At 40.1% G+C, this 12,462-nt stretch overlaps 1 protein-coding gene across 1 annotated transcript in view; it reads right to left on the bottom strand.

The window, feature by feature from the left end:
* The window catches only part of LOC135565599 (basic helix-loop-helix ARNT-like protein 1), a 20,165-nt gene extending 7,977 nt beyond the window's left edge, over window positions 1–12,188 (bottom strand). Inside the window, exons 1-7 of the mRNA XM_065013067.1 lie at window positions 12,101–12,188; window positions 2,573–2,641; window positions 2,239–2,383; window positions 1,852–1,872; window positions 669–731; window positions 345–502; window positions 115–194 (exon numbers count right to left, since the gene is read on the bottom strand). Coding sequence (XP_064869139.1) covers window positions 115–194; window positions 345–502; window positions 669–731; window positions 1,852–1,872; window positions 2,239–2,383; window positions 2,573–2,585 — 480 coding nt within the window. The 5' untranslated portion in view covers window positions 2,586–2,641; window positions 12,101–12,188. The remainder of the gene's footprint in view (window positions 1–114; window positions 195–344; window positions 503–668; window positions 732–1,851; window positions 1,873–2,238; window positions 2,384–2,572; window positions 2,642–12,100) is intronic.
* Window positions 12,189–12,462: the final 274 nt, after the last annotated feature.

Consider the following 12,462-nt stretch of genomic DNA (forward strand, 5'->3'; position numbering starts at 1 on the left):
TGTGGAGAGGAGAGGGAGAGGGGGAGATAAGAGAGAAATACTGAGTCACATGCATACTCATCATGAAACGCACTCTGAGGACACCATACATTCTATGGAGGTAAGGACACACACCCTCAGTATTAAGTGCTTCAGTTCGTCGTCTGACAGGAAGGCTGGTTTGTAGATAGCTTCAGTGTAGGGGTTAGCAGCACCTGTGATTCAGAAAAAGCTTGTATGTAAGACAACTAAATCAATATGTAATTTGTATTATTCTGATGTACTTTATTGATCAGCTGCATGGTGGTGGTTGTCATCACTGTACTGTTCTGGCAGCAGTCCTATTAAAATCCTTCTCGTCTCACCTCTTAAGGTCTTCATGTGCTGGACAGCCATGCGCAGGACTGTTAGTTTGTCCAGTTTACGGGACATAGCGTTGCATGTAGGCACTAGTGCGGCCAGCTCGTCTATGAAGCTGTTCATCTTGTCCCTGCGTCTCTTCTCAATCTGACTGTGGGCCTCTCTGCCATCCAAACAATACAAAGAGCATTTAATGCAGACAAACTAATCAACACATCCATAGTCTGCCTGTATTTACAGAAACATGACTAATCTCTCATATAAATACAAAGATTTTTTATTCCATAGATTTTTATGTCATCCTATGGAAGATAGAAACATTTGGTTACCTGGCATTTTTAATCCGGCCTTGATGATCACCAAGTCTATCATTGTCTGTGTCCATGCTATCCCTTTGAGGAGGAGCAATAACATTAGTACAAAGAAATATAGTAAAACAATTATTTTACAACAAATATGAAATAATTATGTTATAATGTAAGTATGAATAAAGCAAAACACTAAAGTGAGAAGTCGTTTGAAATGTTTACAGTAAAAAACAACAGCCTTTGGTTCACATGAAACCATCAACATTATTAATGCAAGTCATTCAAATATTTTCTTACCGTCTTTGGTAGAAGCAAAATGAATAGTTATTAGAAATGTCCCTACAGAATTAGGAACCTGGTTCTTTTGAGACCTTTCTTAGTGAGGATTCAGGCGAAAGAACTTGTGCCTCTGATATTGTTCACAGCTGAACTCCTACTCTGTCATCCCACTCATCCCTACTGTCCATTCACAAACCACAAAAGAGAAATTAAGCCATGACCCATTACATATCCTGTGCCACTTCAAGACTCGCCGACTCCATACTATAATAGCATTCAACAGCCTCAAATTAAGATGATTTCAAATATGACTGGCTGTACAAAATTGACGCAAAGGTATTCACACAGAGTTGTTGACTTAAGTCTCACTAAGGCAGGTAAAAACAAATATGTGCCTTTAGTGAATGAGCTACAGACAATAATATAATGTATCATCCATCATCCATTACACATCATACATCAAATTAATATCTCTAATAAACGAAGGCCTGATCAAACTAAATACCAGCAAATACATTTTTAGAAGACAACTGTAATACTTTCTTGGTGCTTCAAGATTGTTACTGCAGCACCCCTTCATGCTTTGATGTTTATCCTAATTCTAGCTATTCAAATCTACACTATAGCATGACTGGCTCTCCCATATTCACAGCGATCCATAGTGTACATACTAACTGACCAGTCACTCTCAGGGTACTGATCACCAAAGCGCATTCCTTTTGATTGACCTAAATTAGGGATGAGGAATACATTAGTGTCTAACCTCTATTTCTAGGGGTAAATGCTAGAACAGTTTGTAGAGTTTGATCAAAGAAGAGGCCAATCCCGACCAAACAAGGATCACAGAGGGCCAACTAATTTGACACGGGATTAGCTCCTTTACTACAAATGTACTTCAACATTCATAATTTGATTTGATACTTACTCAAAAGAAAAGTCATCAATTCTGTGAAAGCAAGGAAGTTCGTATATTACAATTCAAATGAAGTATATGGATTATTCTGATCTAATCTAAATCAAGGTTATGCTACCATTTGTTCCTACTTGGTTGTTCATTTCTAGGTAGGTAGTTATCTTGTCAACTTTAAGTGGAAACCTTTGACACACAGTAAGAAAATATTTCCATATAGTTTATCAAAAAGCTGCCATGCAAACATACACATCTGTCAGAAAATGGCATAAATGACAAACAATGTGATCTCACTAAACCAGACCTAACGTGACATTAATATAATAAAGATGATTGGCACATGTACTATCTTCAGGTAGCAAGTAGGACAAAGTCTATAAGCAGTTTTCATGTCAGGCTTACTGGTAGTCTGTGGTGCTGCTTTTTCTCTTGCGTGTGTAGTCCATGCCGGGTGTGCTGATCGAGCTGATTAGATCAGTGGAGCCGGGAGACAAGAACTCGTTCATCGTGGAGGAAATGTCCATTCTTTGGTCTGCCATTAGATCACCTTTAGAGAGAAAACACACTGATTTCAACACTTATTATGCTCCATAACACACAACAAAAAGGTCAGTTGACGTGAAAGCGACTTCTATGAAAGAACACTATAGATATAAAAATCTAAATTCCTAGACAAAGACAATTGATCAAAAAGTGAAATAAACGGTGGTTGTTTTAAAGCGGGTGTGACACTCACCACAAATATTCATTAGGCCGGCTATCCTCAAAACATATCACTCAGTTTCTTTCCAGCAGTGACCCAGATCTGAAAGGCAAGTCAGTGAAGAGTCAGACGTCCTCTTTATATACAAGGCATGAGGAAACCACAGCAGCATCATATAACAAAGCCCTCTGAACCTGAGCAGCTGCTGGATAACCTGGACTTTGTGCTGACGTATACCGTAGATGGCCCGTGATGTAAGAGGACCGATTCATATCTCTATGGTTTGAGATAGAAATGATAAGGTCTTACATAAGGTGAAAGCTATAGCAGAGGCTCAAGCCTCTCTCTCTCCCTTAGGTAACAATCAAGAGTATCTTTGAGAGGCATCATTCACTTTACCTCCAGCAACAATGAACCAGAAGATTGATGTGCGTAGAATTAATTTAGTCGTCAATGAAAACCTTGGATTACTAAAAACGGATGCTTGGGAATAGTGTCTATAACATAATGCAGCATATGCTACATAAACCTAGGTGTCTGTCAGAGACATCATTTAGTGAGATTAGTCTTTAATGTAAAGGCTCATTCAGATAAAACAATGCCAATGTTACAGAGGAAGGGGAGTCACATTTCATGAAGAAACCCATATCTACATTGATCACTGTTTATATAATCCAATCAGTAATATGGCCTTTTCCTAACCTCACTTAGATAGATTAAATGAGTCTCCTCTGCTAAACCCATCACTTGGTGCTCCTTGTAGTTTCCTGCACAATGTCCTTGTCACATTGTAATCCTGGTCAATTTGCCTCGATAGATGACCCTAACCTCACATAGGGCTGGGCGATATATCATATTTGAAGGTATACCTGTATGGATTTTTACATTTAGATACAGTGCTAAATAAACTACACTGTCAGTTTTGTCCTAGTTTGTTTGAGTATAAAACAGTCAGAAGAGAGAAAGACCATTTAAACCACTTAAAATGACTTTTTTTGCCATCCTAGGGTCATCCACTACTTATAAAACCTATTTTCAACCTTTATTATTCAGAAAAATAAAATACTATCAAATACCGCCATACTGTAAAAATAAAAGGGAAAATACTGTGATATGATATTTTGGTCACATTACCAAGCCCTACCCTCACAAATTGCATGTTTCCTAGGCTTTGTAAATAACCTATTAACAATGCTGCTAGCACTTTCAGATTTACAGTAAATGTAAATCTGGGACACTCAAATTAGTATGATATGTTACATTTGGTATGGATACATAAGACAGATGGTTACTTAAGGCAAAAACTGAAATATAAAGTGAACATCTAGCAACCCACATCTAACAACTTAAAATTTCAGCTAATTAGCTCATTTTCAACTACTTACTACTTTTTAGCTACTTTGCAACTACTTAGTATGTTAGCTAACCCTTCCCCTAACCCTAGCCTAACTCCTAACCTTAACCCTAACCCCTAGCCTAGCTAAAGTTAGCCACCTTGCTAGAATTTGTAACATATCACGCGTTTTGCAATTTCGTAACATATTGTTCGTTTTGAAAAGTCGTAACATATTGTTCGTTTTGAAAAGTCGTAACATATTGTTTGTTTTGAAAAATCATAACATATTGTTCGTTTTGAAAAGTCGTAACATATTGTTTGTTTTGAAAAATCGTAACATATTGTTCGTTTTGAAAAGTCGTAACATATTGTTTGTTTTGAAAAATCATAACATATTGTTCGTTTTGAAAAATCGTAACATATTGTTCGTTTTGAAAAATCGTAACATATTGCACGTTTCACAAATTTGTAACATATAATCCAAATTGTAATTTGTAACATATCATACGAATGGGTGATGGACATCCACAAATGAATACATACCACACGAAACTTAACATATAATACTAAATGGAGTGTCTCGGATTTACATACAGAATAATACGAAATGCTCTGAGACCAGGTTGCACAAAAATACCTTAAAAAGCCCAGCCACCTCAGGTCACTGTGGCTCGTCCTGCCGGGGCAGCAGGGTAGCCTAGTGGTTAGAGCGGACTAGTAACCGGAAGGTTGCAAGTTCAAACCCCTGAGCTGACATCGTTCTGCCCCTGAACAGGCAGTTAACCCACTGTTCCTAGGCAGTCATTGAAAATAAGAATTTGTTCTTAACTGACTTGCCTGGTTAAATAAAGGTAAAAAAAAAACAGACCAGAACTAATGCTCTGCTCCACTGTGCCTGAAAGTCTTTTCATTGTAATTAGATTCTCCACTGACCTGTTTTTCCCCAGCTCTTTTTCCCTATCCGTATGATGTGACAGTTTCAGAGTGTGATTACATCGAACCAAACCATAATTACACCCCATTATTTCTTGCCTGCAGCCAGGAACTTTGTTATTGTCACCGTCACCATAGACAACTACACTACAACCTGACCCTTCACTCTGGTACAGTATATGTCACAGACATGTAACAGACATCCGAGCTGACCATGTAATCCACGGGACAAAGAGAACTTGCTTTACCCATCATCATCTATGTTTTTTTACATGTTTTCTTTTGTAAGCTGCATCAAACAGTACTCCTGAGAATAAGCCTTTTTGTAAACGTTCATTTTGTCACATAAGCCAAAGGAAGGCTAAAACACCTACGCTACACCTACAAACACCTGCTCTTTCCATGACATTAAGTTACCAGGTGAATCCAGGTGAAAGCTATGATTGATTGTCACTTGTTAATTCCACTTTAAATCAGTGTAGATGGGGAGTAGACAGGTTAAAGAAGGATTTTTAAGCCTTGAGACAATTGAGACATGGATTGTGTTTGTGTGCCATTCAGAGGGTGAATGGTCAAGACAGAAAATGTAAGTGCTTTTGAATGGGATATGGTAGTAGGTGCCAGGCGCACCGGTTTGTGCCAAGAATTGCAACACTGCTGGGTTTTCATGTTCAATAGTTTCCTGTGGGTATCAAGAATGATCCACCACCAACTGTGGAAAGCATTGGAGTCAACACAGGCCAGCATCCCGGTGGAACGCTTTCGAAACCTTGTAGAGAACAAACTGAGGCTGTTCTGGGAGCATGGGGGTGCAACTCAATATTAGGAAGGTGTTCATAATGTTTGGTATGCTGAGTGTATACTCAAACACAAAAGCTCTCGCTCGTACTGACAAAAAAAAGGAGAAAAAGGAAACCCTATTTTAAGGTCAGCTTAGCTAGTTGTGACAAATCTCTGGTTGCCCGGATACAGTGGTGCAGGAACTTCTTGAATGCTTGCCAATTAGGGAACCTTTTCTGCTACACATAACCCACTGATAGCATGCAGGTCTCAACTCTCCTCACACCACCACTCCACTGCTCATCAGTCTAATGAAAGTACTTTAGTATCATTTTAACATCTCCATGGCATTCACATATTCAGTAACACTCAACCCCATCCATTTTACAACACTAGAAGATCACTAAGGTGGATTCTGACCATTTCTAATGTTTTAATGCACATGACCTCTGTGGTATCTAAGTGACAAAAAAAACACACAAAAAAACATGATCAGATAAGGTGAAGTATGTAAGAGGCAGAACTACGTGTAACAGGGTCAGGGTGAATCTACAATGTGTCAGCTCAGCTGGATACGCATGGTTAGCTTACACAGCAATGTGATACTGTCTGCTCTGCAAGTACATCTCCCTTTCATAAGGTTCTTAATGCTATGTGCTATGCTATGTGTTCCTATTTAAGCCACTCCCCTGACGTGATCCCATCGTTCTGTCACGTTCAGATGAAACAGAGTGTCCTGTGCCCTCAGCAGCATTATCCTAGCGCTGTAAGGCTGTCTGTAATTCCCTTCTGTTGTGTGCCGTCCTGGAATGCTCAGGCTTGGCTCCTGTAATGACATGGCCTGTGTTCGCTATGTAAGTCAAGCTGTCCGTTTCTCAGTAGGCTCCTTTACTCAGAACAGAGCGTTCTAAGAGCCAGTCGAGAAAGATAGACAGGAGACGTTAAAGCTTTGGTGGAATAGATGGTTAGAAGACATGTTTTAAAAAAAAAAGCAGAAATAAGACTCCAGTTCAAGTTAATAAGATGCAAGAAAACAATATTGATGAAACACAGATAGCTGTGAGAAAACCACCCTCACACATGACTGTGCTTATAACTTACTTCATCCCTAACTGTTCTCCCCGCCAACTGCTCATGTGGTCATTTTGAAGTGAAACAGCATGAAGCCGTGCGTCACAAATGTCATTGGTGATTCACTTCAAATGAAGGTCGCAAACTCATTTCAGAGCGGCTGTCAATTCTTATGAAATCACACAGAACCATGTGCGTCCCCATACCTGAATGAGTGGTGCAGGAAGTGGACTGGCCTCCTTATGTCAGAGCTGGGCTTTTTCTCACAGATCCATCGACAGGCACAGTACCTGTAAAACACACTGGCCAGCCGGGAGTGGCGACTCATCTATGCCTATTTATTTTTATCTTTATTTTACTAGGCAAGTCAGTTAAGAACAAATTCTTATTTTCAATGACGGCCTAGGAACAGTGGGTTAACTGCCTGTTCAGGGGCAGAACGACAGATTTGTACCTTGTCAGCTCGGGGATTTGAACTTGCAACCTTTCGGTTACTAGTCCAACGCTCTAACCACTAGGCTACCCTGCCGCCCCCTATGATGTAAGAGCGAGTGGTGCTCTGATTAAGTGGCTTGTTCAGAAAGCTCAGATGGGCGACAGATGGGAGGTGATCTGGAGATAGTGTGAGTAGAGGAGATGGCTACAGATTCTCCTCTATGCCAAGCCCCAACAGGATAGTATTAGCAATAGGATCACCACTGCCATGCTAAATATCATGCCTATAAGACTAATCATACTGCAGCAGTTCTGCGCAAAGTACTACATTTTGAATGCCACACAGTATACTATGGACAACAGACAGCCCAGTCCCTGATGTGATTCCTGTAATTAAGAACAGAACAGCTAGGCCTATATATGTTTATGTTTCCCAGACTATCATGGCTCTATGGGGAGATGTATACAAAAGAGACCACTTCTCCTTCCTTTTAGCATGTGCTATCATGGCTCCACCCCCCTTTATTTATAGGTCAGTGAGACACATGCACACTTATCAACAACGTTCTGTTTCGACTTTTAACCTTCCTGCTCATATCATCATTGGAGTACATGGATAACAGCAATGCCTTCTTTTAATTTGGGATGTTTACACCTATAGCTGCACTCAGCTACTCTCATAAACAACTCCAGAGGAAAATATCAAGCATGTCAGCAGAATGGACAAAACACATGCACAACTCAAGGGGAATGAGACCATTTTGGGTCTAAAAAAATCAGCAAGCGAGATTAACGAGCATTGTGTGTGCCTCAGGGAAAGGGCAAAGCAGACAGCTGGACAACCATTCACAATAGTCTAACAAAAAACAACATTTCTGACCGGTCAGCTCTAGGCTTAGGTGGCAGCTATAGCTCTACCTAGCCTACTGCGCTTGTCATCCTTTGACTTTGTCAATTATTATTACTGTATTATTACTCTATTATTGGTTGAGAAAACCTATTGCTTCAAATGATTGGCTTAGGTGGGTTAAGTGACATGAATCTTCCTCTAACACCTAAAGCAGGGATCATCAGCAGGGATCGTGTTCCAGTCTGTGACATGTTCCGGGATTCTTCCGATGGCATTGAGGAGTACGCCACATCAGTCACTGGCTTCATCAATAAGTGCATTGAGGACGTTGTCCCCACAGTGACTGTACGTACATACCCCAACCAGAAGCCATGGATTACAGACAACATTTGCATTGAGCTAGGGTAGAGGGTAGAGCTGCCGCTTTCAAGGTGCGGGACTCTAACCCGGAAGCTCATAAGAAATCCTGCTCTACCCTCCGACGAACCTTCAAACAGGCAAAGCTTCAATACAGGGCTAAGATTGAATCGGACTACACCGGCTCTGACGCTCGTCTTACACCAAGACAGTTGTGAAGAGGGCACGACAAAGCCTATTCCCCCTCAGGAAACTAAAAAGATTTGGCATGGGTCCTCAGATCCTCAAAAGGTTCTACAGCTGCAACATCAAGAGCATCCTGACTGGTTGCATCACTGCCTGGTATGACAACTGCTCTACCTCCGACCGCAAGGCACTACAGGGGGTAGTGCGTATGGCCCAGTACATCACTGGGGCAAAGCTGCCTGGCATCCAGGACCTCTACTCCAGGCGGTGTCAGAGGAAGGCCCTAAAAATTGTCAAAGACCCCAGCCACCCCAGTCATAGACTGTTCTCTCTACTACCGCATGGCAAGTGGTACCGAAGTGCCAAGTCTAGAACAAAAAGGCTTCTCAACAGTTTTTACCCCCAAGCCATAAGAGTCCCGAACAGGTAATCAAATGGCTACCCGGACTATTTGCATTGTGTGCCCCCCCCAACCCCTCTTTCACGCTGCTGCTACAATCTCTTTTTAATATATATGTATAGTCACTTTAATTACACATTCATGTACATACAACCTCAATTAGCCCGACCAACCGGTGCCCCCGCACATTGGCTACCCGGACTATCTGCATTGTGTCCCGCAACCCACCACCCGCCAACCCCTCTTTTACGCTACTGCCACTCTCTGTTTATCATATATGCATAGTCACTTTAACCATACCTACAGTTGAAGTTGGAAGTTTACATACACTTAGGTTGGAATCATTAAAACTCATTTTTCACCACTCCACAAATTTCTTGTAAACAAACTACAGTTTTGGCAAGTCTTTTAGGACATTACTTTGTGCATGACACAAGTCATTTTTCTAACAATTGTTTACAGACAGATTATTTCACTTAAAATTCACTGTATCGCAATTCCAATGGGTCAGAAGTTTACATACACTAAGTTGACTGTGCCTTTAAACAGCTTGGAAAATTCCAGAAAATTATGTCATGGCTTTAGAAGCTTCTGATTTTGAGTCAATTGGAGGTGTACCTGTGGATGTATTTCAAGGCCTACCTCCAAACTCAGTGCCTCTTTGCTTGACATCATGGGAAAATCAAAAGAAATCAGCCAAGACCTCAGAAAAAAATTCCGGTCTGGTTCATCCTTGGGAGCAATTTCCAAACACCTGAAGGTACCACGTTCATCTGTACAAACAATAGTACGCAAGTATAGAAGTAAGTCCTATATCGACATAACCTGAAAGGCCGCTCAGCAAGGAAGAAGCCACTGCTCCAAAACCGCCACAAAAAAGCCCGACTCCAGTTTGCAACTGCACATGGGGACAAAGATTGTACTTTTTGGAGAAATGTCCTCAGGTCTGATGAAACAAAAATAGAACTGTTTGGCCATAATAACCATCGTTATGTTTGGAGGAAAAAGGGGAAGGCTTGCAAACCGAAGAACACCAAAATCTTATAGAAAATTTGTGGGCATAACTGAAAAAGCGTGTGCAAGCAAGGAGGCCTACAAACCTGACTCAGTTACACCAGCTCTGTCAGGAGGAATGGGACAAAATTCACCCAACTTATTGTGGGAAGCTTGTGGAAGGCTACCCAAAATGTTTGACCCAAGTTAAACAATTTAAAGGCAACGCTACCAAATACTAATTTAGTGTATGTAAACGTCTGACCCACTGGGAATGTGATGAAAGGAATAAAAGCTCAAATATATCATTCTCTCTACTATTATTCTGACATTTCACATTCTTAAAATGAAGTGGTGGTCCTAACTGACCTAAGACAGGGAATTTTTACTAGGATTAAATGTCAGGAATTGTGAAAAACTGAATTTAAATGTATTTGGCTCAGGTGTATGTAAACTTCCGACTTCAACTGTACATGTACAGAATTTCAAGGTCAGATTTCTCCCTCGGCATATCCTGCTCTTTCTGCAAATTTGCTGTTGGCTTCAAGCATGTTTTATAATATTCCTGATTTGCAAAAAGCAGCATGAATTTCTTGTTCATGTTGCATGTTCTTTTAGAGCTACTGTAGGCTTATCGAAAGCTCAGTGGAGCATCGTCCTGGCAGGGCAGGTGAATATGATCAGGTTATGGTCATATACAGTACACTGTAGGAGTGTGTTCAAATTCGATGCCTTGCTTGCTGTTGAATCCCTCCGTTGAAACCTAAAGTTGGCTATTGGGATGAGAGAAACATGAAGAAAGACTGAGAGACTTCCGAATAGAAGTGGAAAATCAAGAAGTGTGTCATTTTGGGTACCCAACATAACAGCTACTGCGAGTTGCACAGCTCCAGTGGAAGCAACCGAGCGCCACACATACTGTAATGTGACATGACGCAACTCGCTAAAGTAAAGAATGATTACCAAAATTTGATTAAGTAGCCAATAAAATCCACTTTCCCGTGTTAATGTGCAGTTCGGATAGGTAAATATTTCATAAAACAATAACAAGACCTGTCTTATAGCCTACTACAGTCCATCAATGAGTTAGTAAAGACAGCGCAATCACAATTGAATTTCCTCTGACCCCACTGACCTCTATTTGCCTTCATGGCATATTATGTCAAATTAAAACCATGTAGCATCATCTATGTCATTACTGTCACATTACTGATACACTTGTTGATTTTTTCAGGAATAGCTGTTTCAGATTTTAAGAATAGCAGAGTAATGTCCTTTTAAATATGAGCATTGCATTGTACATTCCCTGGACATGGTGTGCTGTAGCCATTTGTTAGTCAGGAATAGACAGCATGTTGAGAATATTTTTGTAAATAGCTTGTCCAACATATAACTTTCACATAAATAGATAGATTGTTTACTCTTTTTTTTTTCCCCCAAAATGTTGCAATTGATGGTGTACTTTTATGAACAGATTTAAATTTAACAAAATTGTATTTGTTATGCTTGGTAGAAACATATGGCTATTATTAGACTATTCTGCACTAGGATGTGTGGAGCATATAAGGCCTAATGACAACAGTCATTAAATAATGAAACATACAGTCCTAATGCACTGCAAATTGTTTACAAATGGAAAGAAATCTGTTAGTGACTGTCACATTGATTTGTTATCATCTGAAACAGAACAGAATCCAGTGCAGTATGTTTTCATTACATTGTATCAATATCAGCCCAACACCTGCCTTGCATTGCTCATATAGAGGAGAAACATTGTTGCTGTTAATTAAAGGATGACTACATAGGACTATAAAAGGCAAATGATTGTAACAGGTAATCAACTACCCGTCACTAGTCGATTTATGCAACATAGCTATGACCTCGTTTAATCTGCGCCGTGGTAGGGAAGTTCAGACAAATCACGCAATGTACAAATAGAATAAAATAGCCTCCAAATAAAATACAATTACATACGGACATTCCAGATGTTTAAAATAGGTTAGACACCTACAAATCGCGTTTTTTTCACGACATTAAATTACACTGTGTGTCTTTAAAAGTTACATTGTAAAACGATGACTGCACATCCTCGGGAATGACATTAGATAGCCAATTGAAACCACAATACGAGTAAAGAAATGCACACAGTATACCAAATGTTGAATAAAGGAAACATTTTATAGGACTTTTACATAAGATATAACATAGTATGTGACTTACGTGTGGAAAGGCAGCACATGTGCATTGATGCGGATAGGAACAGTGGTAGGCAGTAGGAATACACTGACCTACTTTCCTCCTCCTGTGATGAACGTTGCACCACTAACCCATTTTATGAACCAATTGGGTGCTTTCGAGATCAAGGTATTGAGCTTCTAGCAAATGGAATAACTCGTTGCCATTTATGGACCAATGAGCAATGGGAAGACAATATGGGCTATATCCAATGAAATGACATGAAGCGTCAAAGGAAGCTACAGAATAACGCAACGATTCGGCCAATGACAAAATAGAATACAGTCAACAGGAATATATATTGTATCACAACACACGTGGGCAGTAAAACTCCAATATTGTTGCTG

This window comes from Oncorhynchus nerka, linkage group LG28 (assembly GCF_034236695.1).
Source record: "Oncorhynchus nerka isolate Pitt River linkage group LG28, Oner_Uvic_2.0, whole genome shotgun sequence".
Classification (NCBI taxonomy): Eukaryota; Metazoa; Chordata; class Actinopteri; order Salmoniformes; family Salmonidae; genus Oncorhynchus; species Oncorhynchus nerka.